This window comes from Vipera ursinii (assembly GCF_947247035.1).
Source record: "Vipera ursinii genome assembly, chromosome: 2".
Lineage (NCBI taxonomy): Eukaryota > Metazoa > Chordata > Lepidosauria > Squamata > Viperidae > Vipera > Vipera ursinii.
In genome coordinates this window covers 158,439,617-158,463,216 of record NC_139513.1, presented here as the reverse complement: position 1 = coordinate 158,463,216, position 23,600 = coordinate 158,439,617, and the positions used below count along the sequence as shown (strand labels likewise).

Here is a 23,600-nt window from a genome sequence, read left to right as displayed (position 1 = left end):
TAAAAAAAAGTGGGAGCCGCGTGTGTGTGTCCATGCACGCGCATGCGAAAAAAACGTTTTGTGCATGCGCAAAACGGTTTTTTCTTGCGCATGCGCGGACGCGCGCGGTTTCCATTTTTTTTATGTGTGATGGAACCAGTTCCCGGTTGCGCGATGGCGACGGCCCGTCTGCAAAGCTGCTGCTTTCGGCAGCCTGCAAACGTGCCGCAGCAGCTTTCTCAAAGAGCGGCGCCGCTGCCCGTTCGCGCGGAGGTACGCGTGCACCTCTCCAAAGGTTTGGGGAGGTGCATGCGCACCTACGGTCGTTCGGAGAGGTGCGCGTGCACCTCTCCAAATGGGCGGTGCCACTCCATTTGGAGAGGTGCGCGCACACCACTGCCCGTTCGAAGAGGTGCGCGCGCACTGGGCGGCTGGGAGCCGCAGGAGACGGCTCAAAGAGCCGCATGCGGCTCCAGAGCCGCGGGTTGCCGACCCGTGGTATAGAGTTTCCTGCCTGAGCAGGGGGTTGGACTAGAAGACCTCCGAGGTCCCTTCCAACTCTGTTATTCTGTTATCGTGAGGCTTTCAGGCAGTGCTTTTTGAGCTCCATTCTAAATGCAGCTGTTCTCCTCTTCATAGGGCCCTGCAGGGCTCCCTGGTCTCAAAGGTGATCCTGGCTACAAGGGAGAGAAGGTAAAAAAAAACATAAATAAACTATTCCTGCCTGAGTAGAAAATGAAAGATCTTACAGTCTCCAACTGCATCATTTCTTGTCCTAGAAAGGCTTCTTCTTTCTGCAGCTACCTTGTTAAATCTTGAACCTTCCTTTTCAATTGTTGTAACGGTTAGATGGGGTCTTGCATTATTTATGACCCAGGAAGCTGATGAGCCTTAGATTGTAGCTCAACTGAGAATTTTATATTTGCCTCCCTGCCCAGAACTGCTATAATTCAGCTAGGTTAAAGAGGAGATTGTTAAGCACATCTGGAGGTGTTCAGCGCTACGTGTACTTGCAGGGAGGGGCGGGGGAGAGCTCGCCAACTATCAAACAATTGCTTTAGGATGTTGTTAACTCACAAAGGACCAACAGAACAATGCATTATTGGAGAATGGAGAATCTCAGCTCAAATTATTATTTTTTTTGGGGGGGGAAGCTTGTTGAATGGATCATGAGAAAAGAGAACTAGTGGTAGATGAGTATGAGGTCCTTACCAAATGACCATGTAGTCCTTGCTTACCCATTGCAGCCAGGACTGCAGGAATCACTTTCGCTAAGCAATATGGTCACATGATGTTTTGCATAATGGCTACTTCCAATGCTTAGCAATTCTAGTTCCAATTAGGGTTGTGACCAGAAGACTACCAGTATTAAGTAAAGATGTGGGCTTCCAGTCTATCTACTGAATAATATCTATTATTCTCATGTCATGCTTAACTGGAGCAAAGTGTTGTGTATACAGTTGTATGAACACAGTCAGTAGGGGTGGGTTTTTAGCCACAGTCTAAACTCCTCTTGTTCAGCTGTATTGTTCAAAAAAGGTAAGACAGTTGATAGAAACTCAACTAGGTTTCCACCTAGGTCAACTGAGACATTAGCAATTGTGCATTATGTCACAATTTTAATATGAAACATAGTTGCTTTGGATTAAGTTAACATCCCCCGGCCAGCTATACTGAGCAAAATATAGTTTTAAGAGAGTGCTAACCTACTCTTGCTTCTTGACTTAAAAGCAAATTCCTAGAGGATCTTACAAATACAGAATTGCTCCGGGTCCACTTGCCTGTCTTATACTTCCTTTGCCCCAAATAATATTTTCCCCAAACAAAAAACAAACAAACAAACAAAACCCACCAGCTTCTAGATAGCTTCAGCCAAGATGGCTTCTTGCTCTTTGATGGGAGCATGGCCGCCACTTGCTTATCAGGTTACATCATTACCCAGCATTAGCAGCAACCATGGTTACATTCATTGTATGAATATGGCCTTTATTTAGCTTTGGAGAAATTCTCTTTTCTGGCAAGATCCAGAAGTATGAATGTATGTATGTATGCTTAGGGATGGGGAATATATAACTTTAAAATGGCCTTTTGCTTTCAAAAAACTTTGACTGAAGTACTTCAATGAAGAGAAGCATCTTCTCAGCAATGGAGTAGCTACTTTGCTGAACAAAAGCCACTTTTCCTGAAGCGAGGCAGCAGAAAATTAAGATATATAAGCACCCCTTAATACTTCTGGTCAAAATAACGGCGCAGAACCTCTCGCCTCCATGTTGTGAAGTATCTCATACCTATCTTCACCCACCATTCAGTATTCCCTGGTTTCAAAGATCTCCTCTCCCAGCTTTGTCAGTGCTCATTTGTTCACTCCCTCATCTTTTTTTTAAAAAACTAAGCAGTTCCCTTCTTCCTTCTAGGGTCATGCAGGACTCATTGGGTTGATTGGCCCTCCAGGTGAGATGGGTGAAAAAGGTGACCAGGGGCTGCCAGGGAACCAGGGAACACCAGGCACTAAGGGCGACCCTGTGAGTAGATGGAACCTGGTTGAGATGAGACTTCCCAGTCTGGATGGGAAGAGTCCCCTCAGGCACACAATACTGATACTCGTTTTCCTCCTCCTAAGGGCAATATTGGACCTCAGGGTCCTCCAGGCCCACCTGGATCTCCTGGCCTCTCGGTAAGTATTTAGTGCAAGATTCTAAGTAGCTTCCGAAATAATTCCTCAAAAGCTCCCCCTCAGTAACGCCCAAAGATATTGGCTCGTTGGTATCACATCTTCTCCGGGACGCTCCAACTTTTGCCTCCCTTTTCCATACCGGGGTTATTTTTTTTCCTTCTATGTGGCTTTGCCTTTCTCTTCTGTTCTTCCCCGGTTATCTAAACATATTTATTCTCGCAGTATTTCCATCCCTAGTACTATTTTATAGTTGCCTATCCATCCTTTTCTGACGTTGCCTTTATTTCTTTAGTTTCCTTGCAAAAGGATATTATCTCTTATGCTGTTTTGCCGTCTTCTTCTTATATCCAGGGGCTCCTTTCGCCTGTTGACCCTTTCTGTCTTTCCGTAGGGCCATCTGGGACAAAAAGGCAACAAAGGCTCTTCGGTAAGTCTCAACCGATACTGCAGGGCTCATGAAGAGGAAGAGATTAAACCAGGGTTGTCTACACATGAGTTGTTATTTTTAGGACTTTAGTTTTGAAAGTCTGTATCAAAGGAACTCCAATTCTGGGCCAATGAAAGTTGATAGCTGTAATCCAGAGGGCAACCGACGTATCACAAATTGTACATTTGGTTGATTTATAATGTATTATTAAAGGTAAAAGGTAAAGGTTCCCCCGCACGCACATGCGTGCTAGTCGTTCCGACTCTAGGGGGCGGTGCTCATCTCTGTTTCAAAGCCGAAGAGCCAGCGCTTGTCCGAGGACGTCTCCGTGGTCATGTGGCCGGCATGACTAGACGCCAAAGGCGCACGGAACGCTGTTACCTTCCCACCGGAGTGGTCCCTATTTTTCTACTTGCATTTTTACGTGCTTTTGAACTGCTAGGTTGGCAGGAGCTGGGACGAGTAACAGGCGCTCACTCTGCTATGCGGCACTCGGGATTCGACCCGCCAAACTGCCGACCTTCCGATCGACAAGTTCAGCGTCCTAACCCACTGAGCCACTGCGTCCCTTCTAATTTATTATTACTATTACTCTAATCATGGGCAGGGAGGTGCACTTAAGGGAGGCTCTGAATGGTGCTTATTATCCTTAGCTCCTGACACTAACTACTCAAGCGGAGTTGGGCTTACAGATATTGCTAAACTGCTACTCCCAGAACTCCAGATACGATCAGTGGTAGAAAGGAATATGTGCATTGGTACCAAGTTCTTGATCCAACTTCCTGCAGGGACCTATTGGACCAAAAGGTGATCCAGGACCACCAGGGCCACCAGGACCACCAGTAAGTGAATGGTTTACTACAATTTCTACACAAAATTCACCTATGTTCTATACAGCTTTCTCCAGGTTATCGTAGGCGTGTTGTATCTATATGCATTTTTCTAGCCATTTTCTCCCGCTGCATGCATATTTACTGTATTTTCTCTTAATAATACATGTTATGGTTATAAAAGCGTGCAGAAATTCCCACATTGGGAGAGAGGGATATTAAAATGCATACATCGTTGTGTAAATTTCTAGCAATGTAAATATTGCATATGTCCACATTTTTTACACGTTGCAAAATTCAAAAGGAATGCTAAAAATGAAGAGTTTGGTTTGAGATTTGGCAACATCAATTTAAACGGTCTCCTTTGATTTATATTTGATTCCTGTCATTTCCTGGATGTGTACATGATAACAGTTCAGAAGTGGTTTCCTTACTTCCACGAATTTTTAAATATTTTCTGCCTGGCTGAAGCCTTAGAATTCTCTGGTGATCTCCCATCCAGGTTCTTTATCGGGTCTAACGTTACGCCACATGTGTACACACACTTTGGAGTCTTCTTCCTGTTTTTCATTTTCCTACTTCTAGGGCCACCCTGCTGAACTGCAGAATCCAATGCCCATGGGAGGCGGGCGGACAAGCCGCCAAGACTGGGAGATAGACGAACAGGGGGATGCTCCAGGGGAGGAGGATATTGATCCTGATGCTGATGGACTGGCAGAAGTCTTGGCAGCCCTGAGCTCTCTACGTAATGAGGTGGAGCTGATGCGATGCCCAGTGGGCACTCTGGACAGTCCAGCCAGGGTCTGCAAGGAGCTTCAGCTTTGTCATGCTCATCTCAAAGATGGTGAGTTGGAAGTGAAAGCGCCAACTTCCGAATAGAAGGTGCTGTCTATCCTAATTCTGAGAGACAAAGGGATCTGTGTGTTGCCTTTGGTAACTGGGGAAAGAGGGAGAGTCTGCAAAAGTGTAACTTTCTGATTGTGAGGGGACCACTTCCTCCTGGTTTCCCTAACCCTTTCTGCACTGGTCTACATAATATTCTTCAGGGGAATACTGGATTGATCCAAACCAGGGATGCAGCCGAGATGCCTTCAAAGTTTATTGTAACTTCACAGCTGGTGGAGAAACCTGCTTATTCCCTGACAAGAAATTTGAGGCTGTAAGTAGCTCACTTGACCACTAAAGAGGTGATCAGGAAAAAGATCAGAAGCTATGTAAATTGGCCTAGCACCTCAAACAGGTTACTTGGCTCAGGAACCTGAATTTAAAACCCTAAGGTGAGCAACAGTTTGAAATCTATGCCTTTAGGTACGACTTGCCGCCTGGAGCAGGGAGCAACCAGGAAATTGGTTCAGCACTTTCAAAAGAGGCAAAAAGGTAACGTTTTCCATTCTGTCCAGCTTGCTTTTATACCTAGAGGAAATCTGGAAAGGGAACACAGTACTATTTCCCATTTTCTGATAATCAAAGTCATTGCCCAGTGCAGCATCAAATCCATATGCAAGGCCAAGCCATCTTTCTTCAGATATGATTTATAACTGATTGGATAACAGAATAACAGAGTTGGAAGGAACCTTGGGGGTCATCTAGTCCAATGCCCTGCTCAGGCAGGAAACCCTATACCATTTCAGACAAATGGTTGTCCAATCTCTTCTTTAAAATCTCCAATGCTGGAGTGTTGGAGCATTCACAACTTCTGGAGGCAGGTTGTTCCACTGATTAATTGTCCTAACTGTCAGGAAGTTTCTCCTTAGTTCTAGGTTGCTTCTCTCCTTGATTAGTTTTCATCCATTGCTTCTTGTCTTTCCTTCAGGTGCTTTGGAGAATATGTTGACCCTCTCTTCTTTGTAGCAACCCCTGAGATATTGTGTCACTGCTATCGTGTCACCCCTAGTCCTTCTCTTCATTAAATTAGATATACCTAATTCTAGCAACCTTTCTTTATATGTTTTAGCCTCCAGTCCCCTGTTCATCTTTGTTACTCTTCTCTGCAATCTTTCTATAGTCTCAACATCTTTTTTACATTGTGGTGGCCAAAACTGGATGCAGTATTCCAAGTATGGTTTTACCAAGGCATTATAACACTTCCCGTGATTCTATCCCTCTGTTAACGCAGCCTAGGACTGTGTTGGCCCTTTTGGCAACTGCAGGGTTCAAACAATGCACCTAAACCATTGTTTACATTGTATAATTGCTGGGTTCAAACCCAATAGATCATAAAAAGGCTTAGTGTGTAGTATAATTATGACCACTCTGTGTCTGTATTTGTGAGAAGGTTGCAGTTTTTAGACTGGAAGGAACATAGTGGCTTTCTGTTAACCCACCAGTTCTCTTCTGCTTCTCCTTCCCAGTTCTCCTATGTGGATGTAGATGGCAATCCTGTGCTGGTCACTCAACTCACATTCCTACGCTTGCTGAGTGCCGTTGCCCGACAGAACTTCACCCTCCTCTGCCAAAATACAGCTGCTTGGTATGAAGCTGACACCCGCAGCCACATGAAGGCACTGCATTTTCGGGCTTTCAATGATGTGGAGTTGATGCACAACAGCACAGATACTCCCATCCATGCCTTGTATGATGGCTGCCAGGTGAGAGAGCATTCTTTTACCTTTTTTTTAAAAAAAAAATCTCTTGACTACTCCAGTATTCCTTGATCTTCATCCCCACAACGTGAAATGACTCTGTGAATTGCAGCTCACAGTGATTACATTTGGACCTTGAAGTGAAGGTCTTGATCTATGAGATCACCATCTCATAGGTGGAACTTTGAGTATTCCAAAATTATCATGAAGGAAAATCATCTGCTCCGAAAAACCCTTTCAATGACTTCTTCCCTTACATTCAACTTTTTTTTTTTTTTTAGCATTTTCCAGCTTTCACATGAGCCATAATAGGGAAGAGGCGTTAAAAGACCAGAATAAAATATTCCTCTCTATTCCACTCTTGAGAAAAATACCCATACTTTTCTGAATTTAGAGCCATTGCCTGCTTGGTCCATGTTTGCCAAACTAAGAGAAGTTCTGTTTTCTCAAGCACGTTTGATCTACTGTTTTTCCGATGAAACATTTTCAAACCCTGATGCAGCCGTTATTTCACATTCTCGGGATTTTGCTTTTGAATTTATCTTCTCTACTTTCAGGTTCGCAAAGGTCAGGAGCGGACAGTTTTACAAATAGTGACGCAACATGTGGAGCATCTACCATTGGTTGATGTGGCTGTTCAGGATTTTGGCGATGCCAACCAAAAGTTTGGCTTTGAGCTCGGCCCGGTCTGCTTCAGTGGCTGAGCCCTCCAAAGATGGACACTCCCTCTAGACCATGTTGGACCACCTCTAGAAAAGAGAGATCTAAAAGCCTTTTCTCTCTGCACTGGGGCGGTGGGGGGTGGGTGGAGGGATGCAGGAATGGAGTCAGCCTTGCAAAGACCTGCCGTTGTATTTAACCTGATGACAGCCTCCTATTTATGCGGCCAAGGTCCCTCAGGGTGTGACTCTTTGGGAGTTGCACAGGGTTCAGACTGAGCCAGGGCCCTCTCTCGTTGCAGCTCCATTATTGGTGCTATTACGCCGTCTTAGTGAAGCACTGGACTGACTGGTCAGATCTGGCCACCCGTAGCAATGGGGATAATGGAAACCACATTCTCCATAGTTGAACTTCACCCCAAAAAGGACATGGGGGTGTCAAGATTATGCCTGAAGCATGCTGGGAACTGGAAATTCAGGACCAATCCATTGGCACAGCCATCTACTCTAAGGCATGGGCAACGGGAAAGGATGGAGAAGTAGAGCAATAGTTTTGGAACTAACAGGCAAACACAGAAAAATAGGATACTGTACTGATATAAGATTTAAGGAATAAGCATAGGATATCCTTAGTTTTTTAACTGTATTGTATTGAATTCAACTCAACTGATAAGTGTCTTGACAGGACAGTGGAATGCAATTTGGGATAGTCTATGTAGGACTGTTCCATCTCATTCCTTCCAATTACTACGGAGATTAAGTGACATATATTTCTCTACAACAACCAAAAGCTATCCAGATACAATGCTTAGAATCTGCATCCTCTTGGGAAAAAGAATCACTATCTTCTTTTCCTATCTTAAGATCAAATGGTGCTTGGGTAGCAAGACGTACAAAATCTTGCTGTTAGAATGCTGAGCCTGTTTCCCATTTTTTATATTTACTACAAAAACTTCACCATAACCCACCATCATTTTTATGTTGGAAAGAGTAGTCACAAGCCATACTCACTAGTCTCTCATTCTATCATTCTATTCATGCTCAGCAGATTCCTATAAGACATTCTCCCCCAACTTAGCAACCACCATTAGTTTGAGGGAAAACTGACTGGAAATTTTGAGAGCTGTAGACTGAACACAGCTGTAGAGCAATAGGTTGGGGAAGACTGTTGTAACGTATGGCTAGTGATTCTGACATGTTTTCTCCTTCTGGAGGAAAGAAAGTATAGTAAAGCTTGATTCTCTGCTAGCAAGACACTTAGCAGACTCCTTGAAGCCCAGCAGCCTATTCAGAGATGGAGCTTGTACCTTGTGTTTTGCCTTCTGCACTGTGCCATGTTCATCATTTATCACTGAATTTTCCTCACACTCTGGTGCTAAGTGCCCCTATTTTGTATGCTTCCATGTATCTCAGGCTGTGGAACAAACTGGGTATGTATGTGTCCACAGATGTATGATGGTTACTGTATTCTTCTAACAACCCTCATTAAACCACAAAACACGACTGCCCACCATTTCTGTATCGGCTGGAATGGAAAGACTCCCTAATCCAGGATTTTAGGGCTAGTGTCTGGATAGGAGAACCGCTGGGTTGAGTTTGGGCTGTTCTGAATTTGGAGTTGTGTACCAAATGTCCTATGTGCAGGATAGACTTCCTCTTTGTTTTTGTTTTTTGTTTTTTTGAGTGATAATCAGAATTCTGCCTGATCGTTAGACAACCAATATTTTTTCCTTGCTGAGACAGAGGTAGACTTCAGCAGAGTGAAGCCTAACTGCGTGAAGACACTGACTTGATAGTTATTGCACGTTCACTGCTGAAATTGAAGCGAAGCACATGTGGAATCTTCTATCACTAATGACTTACGTATTTGACAGGAGAAGGGACATATTTTGTTATTTTGCTTCAGTGAGGAGAATATCTCTGGAACTGGGACTTTCGCTCTCAGCCTGTGCTACTCACTAACAGCTCTTAACATCAGATGGAGATTTAATTCTGCATTGAAAACTGTGTCTCAGGGACCAGTGCTGAGCTGAAATGTGAAAGAATACATTTAAGAAATATTGTCCCACTTCATGGGTTTCATAGAATCCCAGATGCCCCATTTACACTGTTTGTATGAGAAGCTCATGAGGTTTATACTAACTCTGCTCTTAATTCCTGTCTAAAACTAAAGGGTCTTGGCATGAAATAGTGGTACATATTTGTGGGTGTGACAATCAGTATCAATACAGGAATTACCTGGCCATAAAAAGGTTGCATCCGACTTTTCCTCTCCAGTCAGTGGGAGCTTGAGCTTTCCTCTGTGATCTCAACACAACCCTATTGTGCTATGTAGATGGCACTGTGACATCATATGATATTAAGGTTTCTGATTGGCTAGGATTGCAGAAGGGTTGCTTTTTTTAAAAGTCAAGTTCAAGAAAGAGTGATTTACTTCCATCAGGGCCTGTGTCATATAGTGACCTTAATAAAGGTTCAGGATGTTGTGTATGAGAAAGTCTAAATGGGAAGAGTTCCCTTCTCCTACAGTAACTTCCACAGCAAAATGGGAATGTGTTTTTATAGATGTGTATTATCTTTAGCAGCAAGTGGGCTGTTAAATAGAGCAAATTGACTCTTAAATTCAAATATTTATTATCTGTCTCTTCCCATACTTTTTTGAACTGTTCCTTTTATTTGTTCTTGGGACTTAATTATCAGGGATTTGCTAAAGACCATTTCCTTATTAATACAAGGGCCTGACCTTAAATAGTAATATTTTAAAAGGAAGTGGATAGAGGAAGAGAAGAGGACAGTTCTTCTGATCATCAGCACAGTACCTGTCCTTCTTCTCAAAGTAACAACACATCCCACTTGCATGATGAGTTATACCAAACAAGATTTTCATACAGCCTTCAAAGAAATTGTGATTTTGAATACAAGGACTTTAAGCATTATTTACAGCGAGGACAACAGCTAGTGTTTAAATACATAGATGGTGTCTGCGTTATAAAATGGGGGCCAGAATTAATGCAGTTCAAAACTAGTAACAATAGCACTGGCAGATTAGCTCCTGTAATCTTATTTAATCATGATATATCCATTAAGGGGTGCTTATGAGAAATGAGAAGTAAAAAGGAATCAGAAGGAAAAGGAGATTAATAAAACCTATATATTTACTGTATTTATACATGTGAATGGACACACAGATACACAGTATATATTTATACCCACTGCAATTAAACAAGCTCTAGTGAAACATTCAAGTTCAAATATTCTAGTTCAGGCATGTCAAACTCGCAATGTCACGTGACATTGTGTGACGTATCAAGACTTTTTATTTTTTTAAATTTTATTTTAATTCCATTTATATCCCGCCCTTCTCCGAAGACTCAGGGCGGCTTACAAGCTTAGCAGTAGCCTTCATTCTATGTATATGCCTGCTTATTAGGGCTTTCACACACACACCCAAGTGGCATTATTACAAAGTCAGCTTATTGCCCCCAACAATCTGGGTCCTCATTTTACCTACCTCGGGAGGATGGAAGGCTGAGTCAACCTTGAGCCTGGTGGGATGCGAACCTGCACTAATTGCAGGCAGCTGGTGTTACTTAAGGAGGCCTTAGCCCACTGCTCCACCAAGGCTCCGGCAATGGGTTGGGTGAGGTTTTGGCGTGATGCATCCGGCCCACAGGCCATCAGTTTCACATGCCTGTTCTAGTTAAAACATTCAAGATAGCCAAGAACTTTTCCAGCTGCAATTATTCCCACTGACTTCATAGTTAATTCTCATGGGAAGGAGGTAGTGCTTCAGTAACACTATTGCCTTTTTCTTCATTCTCAAATATTTTAAATGAAAATAAAGGTTACTCATTCCCAACTTAGCTCAATTAATGTGTGGCTATGGAAAGTGTAGAGTTAAACTGCCCTCTTTAAAAAATAATTCCCCCCATCACAAAAGATAAAGCAAGCTTTTAATTTCCCAGAAGGTTTGAACGGGGATAAATAGATAGTGTGGTTGAGAGAAGCAAGCTACCATATCTTCCCTGTCAGCTCTACTCAAAGCAAAATATTTGTGGTTTTGGCCAGATACTGCAGCCCTAAAAGAGAAGGGAAAATAGATTTGTTGGAAATAAGCCCTCAATAGTCAAATAGTCTTTTGTGTTTTGTAAATCCCCTCCCCAGTATAGCATCCATATTTACATTAGATTATAATCTCTGCTATCCCTATAGAAGCTGAAAGTACTGGGGTGGTGATGAAACATATTTGAAGGCTTCCTTCAACCCCTGCGTTATCTTAGAAATGCTCTTTTCTGGCACTGTAATGAAAATTGCCTGTTCCTAAACTTCCCCCTGCCTTCAAAATGGTAGTTGGCAGGGGGCTTTGGAGGTGTATGTGACAAAGATAAGGGGAAAAATTAGGAGAACACGTGTAGATCATGGATTATGGATAGCCCTCACTATGTAGATTGCTTCCAGTTACAAGAAATACACATTCCTGTTCTAGAGCCATGTAATTTACTGTATAGTGCAGAGGTCCCCAACCTTTTGTGCACTAGGAACCGGTTGCCTAGGGAAAGGTTTTTCCACGGACCAAAGGGTGCATTGTTTTGTGTGCTGCCTGCATCCCACAGATGGGACTTTGCTTGTTTGTGTGGACCGGTTGCGGACATGCTGCAGCTCAGTACCGGTCCAGAGACCAGGGGTTGGGGACCCCTGGTATATTGTACCATAGCTCACAGAAGGATTCACCCTAACTCATGACAGCTGGAGGTTTGTGGGTGACTTGGTACAAACACATCTAAAGAGTTACCACATCTGGAAGACAGGAATTGGGCCCAATTCATTATATTTGAAAGTTTTCAAATGTGAAGTTGGATTGGTTTCTGCAATGACTACACAGGTTGTCACAAAGATGCAACTGAAGCCTCCTCCTAGAAGTGATTCTTACCTGGTCAGCAATATTTCCAATTCTTAGCCCATACCAAAATCTCACATCATCTCTATTAGTGTTCTACCACCCCAGAAAGTGAGTATCCTCAATATTACCTACACCTCCTGTGAGGGAGCAGAGATTTGAACTGGAACTTTTCTGAACCAAAGCTGACCCTGTACCACAATGATTCTCGGTTACCACCCCAAATTTAGATGTATTAACTAATTCATTTGTGGTGAGGGTAGTGTGAAGAAGCAGTAACCTCTGTCTTCAAAAAAAATGGTCTGTCTTTTTGGGGGGAGGAGGGAATGTGGAGAAGCAGTAATCTCTATGTTCAAAAATGTCCATCAAAGTCAGGTTTTGTGATGACTATACAGCGGCTCCTTAATTCCATCTCATTCAGATCAATTATTAATTCAAGAGAGTATTATGCATACAGGCTCATTATGCCTGTATGAAGAATTCACTGATCAACATACCTAAAGCAACTGGTAAAAACGGCCTCGGTGATCAGAAGCTGGGGGTGCTAAACCTGCTTCTCCGTACAAGAAAGAGTGATGTTGGAGACTGTTAAATGGTCTCAAGCATTTGATTGCTCTGAGCATGGGATCGCTCAGTAATTCACAGACACAAAAACGGCCCCAGACACATAGTGAAGATGACTGAAGCCAGAGACTGCTTTTTTGAAGAGAACTACTTTTTAAAATCTATAGACTTTTTCTTTCCTTAGAAATCTTGGCTTGCAGCAGTACATGTTGTTTGGAAAAAAAGAGACACCTGACCTTAAACTGTGTGTGGCCATTTTAAATTGCACATGTCTGGTGTGTTTAGACATAGAGCAAACAAGGACATAAAAAAGAAAGAAAAAAAATCCTCATCAGCCAGCTTTATGGCATCAAAACAGTATCTGATGAGGCAACAGGAGAAAATAGGAATGGAGAAAAGTGAAACCTCTTCAGATTAAACAGGCTGGTAACGTGGCTGGAATATATTATTCGGCCACATTATTTTAACTGAAATATCAAAAGGATAGAATGCACATAGGGCAGAGAACCATATTGCTTCAACATGGATTCATTCAGGAACATACAGTTAGCCAGGTTATTTTGCTACTGGACATGAGGATGTTAACTTGTTGGATAACAAAGTGTCTGCAGGCAAATGACCAAGCTCAGAGAGCATCGGGAACTTCATAGTTTGATCTTGAGCTATAGATATTCGGTCCTATTAAAATTGTTGATATGCTGGGAATCTCCCATTTAAAAGACTGTAATGAGCTCAATATGGAATTATTTCATTTACTAATTAAATGCATATGCTGCCCATCTCCCTAGTAAGGTAACTTTGGGTGGCTTATTAGCCTTGTCTTTGGTGCTGAAATTGCACGAAGGTGCAGATTACCAGCTGGTTGAGTAGGGCATGTGGCTGTGCATATATCACACTTTGATTGAAGTAATGGTACTACCTGCCAATTTTCAATTATAACATATAAACCCAATTATAACGCAAACCCAGTTGGCACCAGAATACCTATCAGACTGCCTTCACCGTTACAGACTTAGAAAATCAATGAATTTATCAGGGGAGGTCCCTTTCTATATATTTAGAAGTAGTAACAATCCTGATCATACTCAGCACATAAGAGGAACAAATTATCCAGAGAGGCCACTTTCCCTTGTGACTTGAGGTTTAGGGCTCCCATAAAACTCTGCTAAATATATTTAAATTTTATTTAACACTCTGTGTATCCTGCCATTCTCTGGGTCACTCTAAATTAAAGGATGTAACCTAAAAACATTGGAGGACCCCCAAACCATCTTACCCTTTCCAGATATAAGAATGCTCTCCAGAGATAATTGTGATTGCCATTAGCCTAACGCTTCTGGAAACCACACATTGAGAGAAAGACACTGAATTTTATGAATGAAGTTACAAAGGGATGTTTTGGATTACAATCTCCATAAATAGCAAAGACAAATGATTGCTGTGTGATGTTATGAAGCATTGTGCACGACCTATCCAAACTCTTAAATAAATAGATCCAGAGATTGCACCAAACTCATGTGATCACAATAAGCTCATAAAAATTTTGATTAGTTTGGAAATGCTAACATTAAAGTTTGGGTTCTGAGCGATAAAGCTAGCTGTAGGGTATTTTTTATTGGTGACACCGCCTAGCTATCTAATTCCAAAAAAGCTAAACAGAACCTGCAGGTGGGGGTTTCTGAAGGTGGTTCTGTAAAAAAAAAAAGGGCAGGGCTTTGATCACATAGTTGTGATCCTCCCCCGGCAAGGTTTGACCTGCTTAGAGCTTGGATAAGATCCTATCAGAAAATCCCAAGAAAGAAAAGAAAATCCCAAGGAAATCAAGAAATTATCCTACAAGAAAGTAGTGACAACTCACTTCCATATTGTTGCCAAAAAAAATTTGCATAGAGATGCATTTGTTGGAGTAAAACTCATCTCCAGGGAGCCTTTAAAAAAATAACCTGTTTTTTGAACACAGGAAACATTCATATTAAATGGGTAGAATAGATGGAACTATGATCCCTCCTCTGTAATAACTCTTGAAAGCTTCAGGCTTCTTACTTGCTCCTCAAGTCGTTTAATTGGGGACACTGGGATCTGCACCTAGGATGATCTGCATGCAGAGCTGGTAAGCTGCCCCTGAGCTATGGTGTTTCTCTTCTTTTTCTTTTTTTCTTTTTTCTCTTTGGCTTTCCTAAAGGTGATTGACTTGTCATCTGAGACATTTTAGAAACCTCCCTGAAGGCACTAGTCAAGGTTTGTGTCCTGTTTCTAGCCACAGCAAGAAATGGAGACTTATCTTCTGAGAAACAAGAGATCCACCATAACCTTCATAAATCTTTCAGCTGTAACCCTTCTAGTTTTTGTGTTATCAAAAAAAAAGGAAATTGCCAGCTCCACACATTTTCCCAATCCTGTGCCAGTTCACGGAGGAATCATCTTCCGACAATGTTTGCTGCAGTAATCGTGGCAGGCACTGAATATTCACAATCCTCTACCGTCCCTTCCCGTCCTCTCTTTTGTCAGCATCACTAGCTGTGAGTGGAGAGAGTGAGTGCACAACAGAAAGGGCTATTAATGTGCCTCACAAAAATGAGGGCCAAGTCCTGATTTGTATTCAAAAGCTGAGAACAGCACCAAGCGGTTTCTTGCATGCTGATGATCTCTGAGCCTTCTGGTCACATGGCCACAGCATCTTGCTGAGCCCGCAGCACCCCAAATAGCGATAGCAATAGCACTTAGACCTACTGTATATACCGCTTCATAGTGCTTTACCGCCCTCTCTAAGCGGTTTACAGAGTCAGCATATTGCCCCCCCCACCCACCCAACAATCTGGGTCCTCATTTTGCTGACCTCAGAAGAATGGAAGGCTGAGTCAACCTTGAGCTGGTGAGAATTGAACTGCTGGCAGTTGGCAGTCAGCAAAATTAGCCTGCAATGTTGCATTCTAACCACTGCATCACCACGGCTCACATAGCCACAGCAACTTGCTTAGCCTGCAGCACCCCAAATACTCAGAGGCTGTTAATACGTTGGAAAAATGAGAAAATAATTAACAACTGGCAGAGAATGTCACCTATAGAAGCCTTCTGGCTTTCTTATGCCTGAACACCAACGGATGGGAGAAACAAAAGCATGTCCTGGTGAACAAAACTATGTATTTCTGAATGTATGGATGGCAGAGCACAAAACTAGCACAAATATATATAGTTTTCATCCTACACCCCTCCCCACTTATATTTTTAAGTATTAAGTTTCTATTTCTGTGGCTTGCTACTTCTTTGATCATTTTTCCCACAGCTGCCTTTGTTTTTTTAAAAAAAACAAAAAAAAACAAAAAAACCCATGCAAAATATACAAGCTACATTTGGGAAGACCAAAAAGCTGGGCAAGAAGTCGATGCTTCATTGATGAGTCCATGCTTAATTCATGGGTCATGTTGGACTTTGTGTTCCAAAAATGTTGAGGACAATCATGATCTTATCAGGAATGATCTCAAAGTCACTCCCGGACTATCCAACTCTTAATGAAACACGGCAAGGATGGCCTTTCCAAACTTGTGACAAATGGTGACAAATACTGGCTGTCTTTGTGCCATTCAGAAGTGTTGGCTAGAACTTCCGTTCGTCAGACTATGGGGATAGTGGTTCAGGCCTTGTGGACAGCATTAAGTGGGGAAGATTATCTTAAGGAGAAAAAGACAAAGAATAATAGAAGAAGTGGCATATTTTCTGCTTCTTGTTGATGTCCCTATAGGGATATAGGTGACTTTCAGAGTTCCTGTCTATGGCAATATAAATTCATCCCTATGCAGACTATGACCTTTGGGCTTTTTACTGTCGTGCCAAAAAAATGTTTTTATCACTTTGTCCGGGCAGTTCATGTTAAACAAAATTATGCTGAAATGAAGGCATCTTTTCTTTGCATAAGCATTTTTTCTGCCTCTTTCCTATTTAAAAAAAAATCTCATATTTAAGGCAGAAAACTACCTGGACTGCTTGGTTCTATGTTTAGAAATGGATCCCTCCAGAGGAAGCCAAGATCCATTGGCTCACCCTACTGTCACCGAGAGCATTCAGTCTAACTTATTAGGAGCTTCAGCGACAGTTCTTGAAATAATGAAAGGTAAGTTGAGGAGGGTCAGCCGAGTCCTTAGTGCTTTCTGGACTTGGTTGTTTTCTTGCAGATGTTTCATTACCCAGCTAGGTAACATCATCAGTGATAGAAAGGAGTGGGGTTTGCTCTCTATTTATACACAATGGTTTGCCCTGCTAGTGGAGAGGGACAAGTCATAAATACCCCTTGCCTGCAAGTTGAGGCTTTGCACAGGCACAGTTGAAGCATTTTTTTTCCTCTAGTGCAAAGTGAGGAGGGTAGGATCAAACATAGAGCAAGGGAAATTTTTGTACGCCTTGATGGTGGTGAAGAGATGCTTTATGATGTCTGAGAAATGGGGGCGGGGGTGGTGGTGGAGATTGATTGATTGATTGATTATATTTATATGCCGCCCTTCTCCCTAAGGACTCAGGGCGGCTAACAACAATAAAAACTAAAAAAGAACATGAAAATACAAAACTTAAAGAAGAATTGAATAGGAGATATGTTCAATACATAGTAATTTAACCCCATAAAACCAAATTTAAAACCATAGTCAGTCCAGGCCCGCTTGTTGCAACATCCATGTCTTCAGGTCACGGCAGAAGGACCGAAGGTCGGGGGCCGTCCGCAGCTCCAGAGGCAGTTCATTCCAGAGGGTCGGCGCGCCCACAGAGAAGGCTCTCCCCCTAGGGGTCGCCAGCCGGCATTGCTTAACCGACGGAACTCTGAGGAGGCCGACTCTGTGGGAGCGAACCGGGCGATGGGAGGTTGACAATGGCAGCAGGTGGTCTCGCAAATACACCAATTGTGACTTGTTTTTTCAAGATACAGAACCCAGGCACTAGATTTGTCTTCTCTTGTCTTATCTTCGCCCACCTTCCAAATTAGGTTTGCAAAATGAAGTAGTGCAAGCTAACCTGGAGGTTTACCTGTCCGTGAGTATCTCCTGGAGGCTTCCCGGGTTCAAAGCGTACAGCCAGGCCTAAGCCATGTAGGGCTTTAAAGGAAATTACTAGCACCTTGAATTGTACCCGGAGGACAACTGGAAGCCAATGAAGCTCACGCAGGAGTGGAGTAACATGGGAGTATCGAGGAACTCCCATAAGTACCTGTGCAGCTGCATTTTGCACCAGCTGAAGCCTCTGGGTGTACTTCAAGGGCAGCCCCATGTAGAGAGCGTTACAGTAATCCAGGCGAGAAGTGACAAGGGCATGGGTGACTGTACATAGGGCATCACAGTCCAAAAAGGGGCGCAACTGGCGCACCAGGTGAACCTGTGCAAAGGCCCCCCGGGTCACAGCAGTTAAATGTTCTTCCAAATTAAGCCGTGAATCCAGGAGGACACCCAAGTTGTGAGCCCTTTCAGAGGGGGGCAATACCTCCCCCCATCAAAAGAGATGGAACATGTTGGACAATACGAGATGCCGGTATCCACAGCCACTCGCTCTTGGAGAGGTTGAGCCTGAGCCTGTTCCTTCCCATCCAGACCTGCACCGCCTCCAAGCACCGAGACATCACATCAAGGGCATCACTGGGTTGGTTTGGGGTGGAGATGAACAACTGGGTATCATCCGCATATTGGTGATACCTCACCCCAAAACCACGAGTGATCTCACCCAGCGGCTTCATATAGATGTTAAACAGGAGGGGGGAGAGAACCGACCCCTGAGGCACCCCACAAGAAAGGGGCCTCGGGGTGGATCTCTGCCCCCCTGCCAATACAAACTGCGAACGGCCTGAGAGGTAGGAGGAGAACCACCATAAAACAGTGCCTCCCACTCCCAACCCCTTGAGCCGTCGCAGCAAGATACCATGGTTGATGGTATGAAAAGCTGCTGAGAGGTCAAGTAGGACCAGGACAGAGGAACAGCCCCTGTCCCGGGCCTGCCAGAGATCATCTACCAATGTGACCAGTGCCGTTTCCGTGCTGTAACCGGGTCTGAAACCAGACTGGTACGGGTCCAGATAGTCCGCTTCATCCAGGAACTGCGGAAGCTGACGCGCCACAACACTCTCGACAACCTTCGCTACAAAGCAGTCTTATTTATCAAGAAGGTCCTTGTCACACTAGCAAGGGAAGAGTTTGATTTCCAACTTGATTTGATTTATATCCCATCTTTTATCCAGGAACTCAAGGAAATATAGATAGTGCTCCCAACCTTGGGGAAGTTGGTTGAGAGAGAGGGAAAGTCCAGGCTGAGAGATACTAGAAGCTGGGTCTTCTTCCTTCTAGTCCAATGCCTTCACCACTACACCAGACTGGCTCTAGAGCTGAAATGAGGGACTGGCTCAGAAATCCCCAGGGAACATCTGTGGCTGATCAGGGAGTAGAACTTGGCTTAATTTGAACTTGGCTTAACTGAACATTTGAGGGAACTCAGTATGGCTAGCCAATTGAAGAGGAAGATTGGGGAGGGGACAAGATACCTGTCTTTCAGTGTTTAAGGGGTTGTTATTGAGACGCGATGGCTACAAAGCGAAGGTTGGAGACAGGACGATATGTACAGAACAAGTGGTCAAACAAGCACTACTTGCAAATGAGGAAAAATCCAACAGCATCCCATAACAAAATATCCTGAAAAGGATGACAAATGTGCATTAACAGTGCACTGCAAACACAAAAAAAGGCAACTGCGCGGTTGTTTGTGAGATTGTAAGGCAGCTGATGAGAAGTGAAGCAATTCAGTTGCTGTGATGAAACGACGACTGACTGGCCGTTCTACCATTATTAAACTGAGCCATATTTCACATTGGATTGGCCATTCATCATTTAAAAGGGAGCCTTCTGAAGTGTTCACAGCTATTTTAGGGGTTTTTTTTGTTGTTGTTTGTTTAACGATCCTGAATGGTTTAGTATCCTTTGCAAACTTTCCCTAGGTCAAAATAATTATAAATAAGTGAAAGGGGACTGGTTTCCACACAGAGCTTTGAAAAATTCCTTTCCTCCATTTAAAAAAAAAATCCATTTACGCCTACTCTTTGCATTCTGTTTTTGAACCTGTTGGCAGGTTCGAAAATGAAAAACCGGTCCTGTTGTCCCATAGCTGGTTTATTCAAAAGCTTTTAATGGGACATATTTTGAAAACCCGCACATCTTTTGCAAAACCAAACTCGATTTCTCTTCCATCGGGGGAGCAAATCCAGCAGCGAGGTCTCAGAAGCAGGGCATTGTATGCATTGCACCTTCAACCTGTCTAGTTAGTGATAAGTCCTATTGATTTTAATGGCACCTTGATAAATAGATATGCCTTTTTAAATAGATACGGTTTTGCAACCCTGCTGGATTGAGACAACTGTCCTAGTGATCTGTGTGCTCTTTTTTTTTCCCCACTTCACGATCAATAGAAACAAAATGTAGTTCATCTTCCACTATTTAAAATAAAATTGCTTCATTTGCATAAGATATACAGATGATATGGTGCAGTGCCTTATGGCTATGAAGTTATTATCAGCCACCAGGGCGGACTCCTTCTAGCTCAGAATGTATCTTCATCCATCAACCAAGAATACAAATAATTTCATTTGACCCTTTGTGAGTAATATCCCGTCAAAATTTCCTGCATAAGAAGCTATCTCACATCAGAACTATTTGTTTGGGTACTCCAGCTTTTTGTACATGGTAGCAAAGTTCTGGCAGAGTCTTTTTTCCCCCTTTCACTGAGACATGAGTCCTTAAAAAACAAAACAAAAAACCCCAAAACCAGGAACAGCACCTTTGACCCTTTGCTTGGCATAATTCCCTGGTATAGAATAACAGGTAATTTTGGCTACTTTCCACACTAGAAGTTCCCTAAAGACCATCCATCCATGCATCTAGGTTTCTATTCTAACCCCCTTAAGTAGCCCTCATAAATATACTTGCTAAGATCTTTAGAGGAAGTAATGAGACATTCTAGGTGTAAGGAAGAGCTGCTCCATGTGAATCAGCCTCCCCTTGGCAGGATGGCTTTACAAACAGTGGGAAACTCAGGATAGACAAAGTGAATCCCTTCTTCATACCACTCACAGTCAAAATGGGGAAATTTGCTAACATAGGAGGCAGGAATGGAGGCCAATTTGGACAATATTAAAAGGGACCTCTACAAGTTCACGAAGAATAAGCAGATCAAGACTCCATAATCCAGATAGCTATTAATTGTCAGCAGTATCAGTGGCAGCATGTTTAGAAACACAAAGAAGATGAACTCTTGGTTACGTTGGCTGGGATGCTGAGGATTATAATTCAGCACATATGCAGAAAGCCATACATTTTGCATCTATATAAACTAGCTGAAAGAGAAAAATAAAACCTGAAAGACTAAATGAAAGAAGAAATTACAGCTATATTAGCTGACCATATTGCTATTGTATGATATACAGTTGCCAGGTTCCACCTACAAATTTGTTAATTATCTTTGGATTATCTTTGGGTTTTCCGGGGATGTAGCTTGGTTGTGTTTAGCTCAGGATGCTAAAAGCATAACTCCACTAGCATCTTTTTTTTCCTGTCCCCATAAAGTTGATGGAGTCCAATATTGAGACCTGTTTGTACATCTGGAGAGTTTCAGGGGCGAAATCAATGTGTGAGCAATGAAGGTTGTTAAGACACCTCAGTTAACTCTCCTCAAACAGGATTTGGTTTCATTCACTTTGCTCCACAAATGTTATACAAACCTTGGTGTAGTGTAGTCCTTGAGATAAAGAGGAAGTTGTGTATTCTTGGCTTAGCTGAAACATTTGATATTGTTATTTTACAACCGTTGTTTAAATGGTGAATAAGACTAGGGATCCCTGCTTCCCCTCTTGCTGATTCCTTCCATTGTCCTTCACTAGAATTTCTGAGCTGGCCTGATCCTTCGGTACCGCTGAAGCCGATGGACTCAAGTGACAGTAGAGTTTGACGATGAGTGCTAGTGTTGTTCTACAGGTCGTCCTCAACTTACGACCACAATGGAGACTAGAATTTACATTGTTAAGCAAGGTGGCTGTTAAGTGAGTCACACCTACTTTTTAATGACCTTTTTTGGGGGCATGGCTGTTAAGTGAATCACTGCAGTTGTTAAGGGAATCATGTGGTCTTTAAGCAAATCTGGCTTTCCCCATTGACTTTGCTTGCCAGAAGCCACCTTGGTGGGTTGTAAGTGACACCCACATGAGTCCAGGATGCTGCAACCATTGTACATACACGCTGGATGCCAAGCAAGCAAAATCTGATCACACGACCGTGGGGATGCTGTGTTGGTTGTCAGCGTGAGGCCTGGTTGTAAGTGACGTTATTTCAGTGTTGCTGTAACTTTGAATGGTCACTAAACAAATGAGTGTAAGTTGAGGCCTGCCTGGAGTTCTCAAGGTATCCAGCTATTTTCAGAGACAGGGGCAAACCACATCCCATAACAACCTCTGAAAAAAGAGGCAACTGCCAATCCATTAAGCAACTGCCGATCCATATACAATCCATTTTGTATGCGGAGCGAAAAAAAGCACCTTTTGTTCTTTGCCTTAGGCATTAAGATGTCTTGACCCAGCTCTCCCTCTCATCCCCCATCAGTAGCAAGGCACCTTGCAATTCCTGCAAAGTATCACACCTATTTCTTTAAGGGGGGGGATTCAGAACCTTATGCTCCTCTCTGGTCTCCTTTTCCCCTCCTCTTACGCACACCGTCCATGCCTACTAATATTTCTAGTGCTAAAAATTGGTTCCCAGAACCAAAGCATACACTTCAAAAAGGCCAGAGCCCTTCCAGCAATAATAACATTCAAAAGCACGCAGCGAGGAAAAATTAATGAAGGTGATCTACAAACGCTGCCTGGGCCTGCTGCTGGGTACCCGTTAAAAAGACACCTGTGCCTTTTGCTGTTCCAGAGCTTCTTGCTGTCAGATGGAAGGCACACATCTATTGTTTTTTAAGGCTCATGCATATTAAAAGCAAGAACAAGGTCAAGAAATACCAGCCTTGCTTGAATGGCTTGTAGCAAAACCACTTCTTTTTGCTGGCTGTGGAATATGTGAGGGAGAGGATGGGAGAGAGAGGAAATAGAATTTGGTCAGGAAGCAAGTACGGAAAGTATGATTGGTTAAACTAGTCCAACCTAATCACTTGCCTGGATCAAATGATTTTTCCTTAATTTCCTTGGGGGAAATCCCTGCTTTGTCTATTGGCGTTACTATGGAAGCCATGATTGATCTGCGGAACTAGGAAATAGCCTGAGTGATAGATACTATAACTCCTTAGCATCACCTTCCCTGTAGCAAAGTAGATATTTGGTGCTCCAGAGAGCTGATAACAATGAAACAAATAGATGGAAAGATGGGACATAAATGGACCGACTCTTGGGACAAACAGATTGATCATGGAGTGGGCCTCTTTTTCAGGCTCCTTTGAAATCTTACTCTGTGGCAGTGGGGATAACAAATAGGATCTACTCCACTGCCTCCTTTGAGTCTGCACAGAACACACTGGGCATGCTTTTTGATACTGATAGCAAAATCTGGCCGCAAGCTTATGCCCTGGCATGGAGAGATCCCAATTAAGCAAACTGGGATAGAAAGATAATTTAATTATGATTTATTCAGAATATTCTGATAAAAAAGGGCTCCTCTCATGCAAAGAAGGAACCCTAGGCATCAACATGCATTCTCTTTTATGGTTAGCATATCAAAGGAAAATACAAATGAAAAGTTAATTAGGTGGAACAAAAACATCCTGCGTCTTTTCATAGGATGTCACTTGTATGAAGTTAAAGATGTTGTGCATTTACACCACATAATATTAAATATGTTCTGTTGGCCATAAATCACGACTCGATTTTTTACCTGTATGCCCCCAGACAAAATAGCATCCAAACCAGAAAGGTAGATAAATATCTTTTATTTATGCATAAGTAAAGTGTAGGTCTCCCACAGATACAAGATAGAAACAGCCTTAGG

At 42.9% G+C, this 23,600-nt stretch overlaps 1 protein-coding gene across 7 annotated transcripts in view; it reads left to right on the top strand.

The window, feature by feature from the left end:
• The window catches only part of COL5A3 (collagen type V alpha 3 chain), a 135,833-nt gene extending 128,567 nt beyond the window's left edge, over nucleotides 1–7,266 (top strand). For 3 of the 7 annotated variants that reach the window (XM_083353980.1, XM_083353979.1, XM_083353984.1), the window contains 10 exons: nucleotides 619–672; nucleotides 2,394–2,501; nucleotides 2,600–2,653; nucleotides 3,045–3,080; nucleotides 3,869–3,922; nucleotides 4,496–4,754; nucleotides 4,957–5,069; nucleotides 5,219–5,287; nucleotides 6,262–6,498; nucleotides 7,050–7,266. In XM_083353980.1, the coding sequence (XP_083210106.1) occupies nucleotides 619–672; nucleotides 2,394–2,501; nucleotides 2,600–2,653; nucleotides 3,045–3,080; nucleotides 3,869–3,922; nucleotides 4,496–4,754; nucleotides 4,957–5,069; nucleotides 5,219–5,287; nucleotides 6,262–6,498; nucleotides 7,050–7,196 (1,131 nt within the window). In that variant the 3' untranslated portion in view covers nucleotides 7,197–7,266. Of the gene's footprint in view, nucleotides 1–618; nucleotides 673–2,393; nucleotides 2,502–2,599; nucleotides 2,654–3,044; nucleotides 3,081–3,733; nucleotides 3,939–4,495; nucleotides 4,755–4,956; nucleotides 5,070–5,218; nucleotides 5,288–6,261; nucleotides 6,499–7,049 lie in introns of those variants that run through there. The other 4 variants (XR_014491372.1, XM_083353983.1, XM_083353982.1 and 1 more) reach the window with 4 other exon arrangements.
• Nucleotides 7,267–23,600: the final 16,334 nt, after the last annotated feature.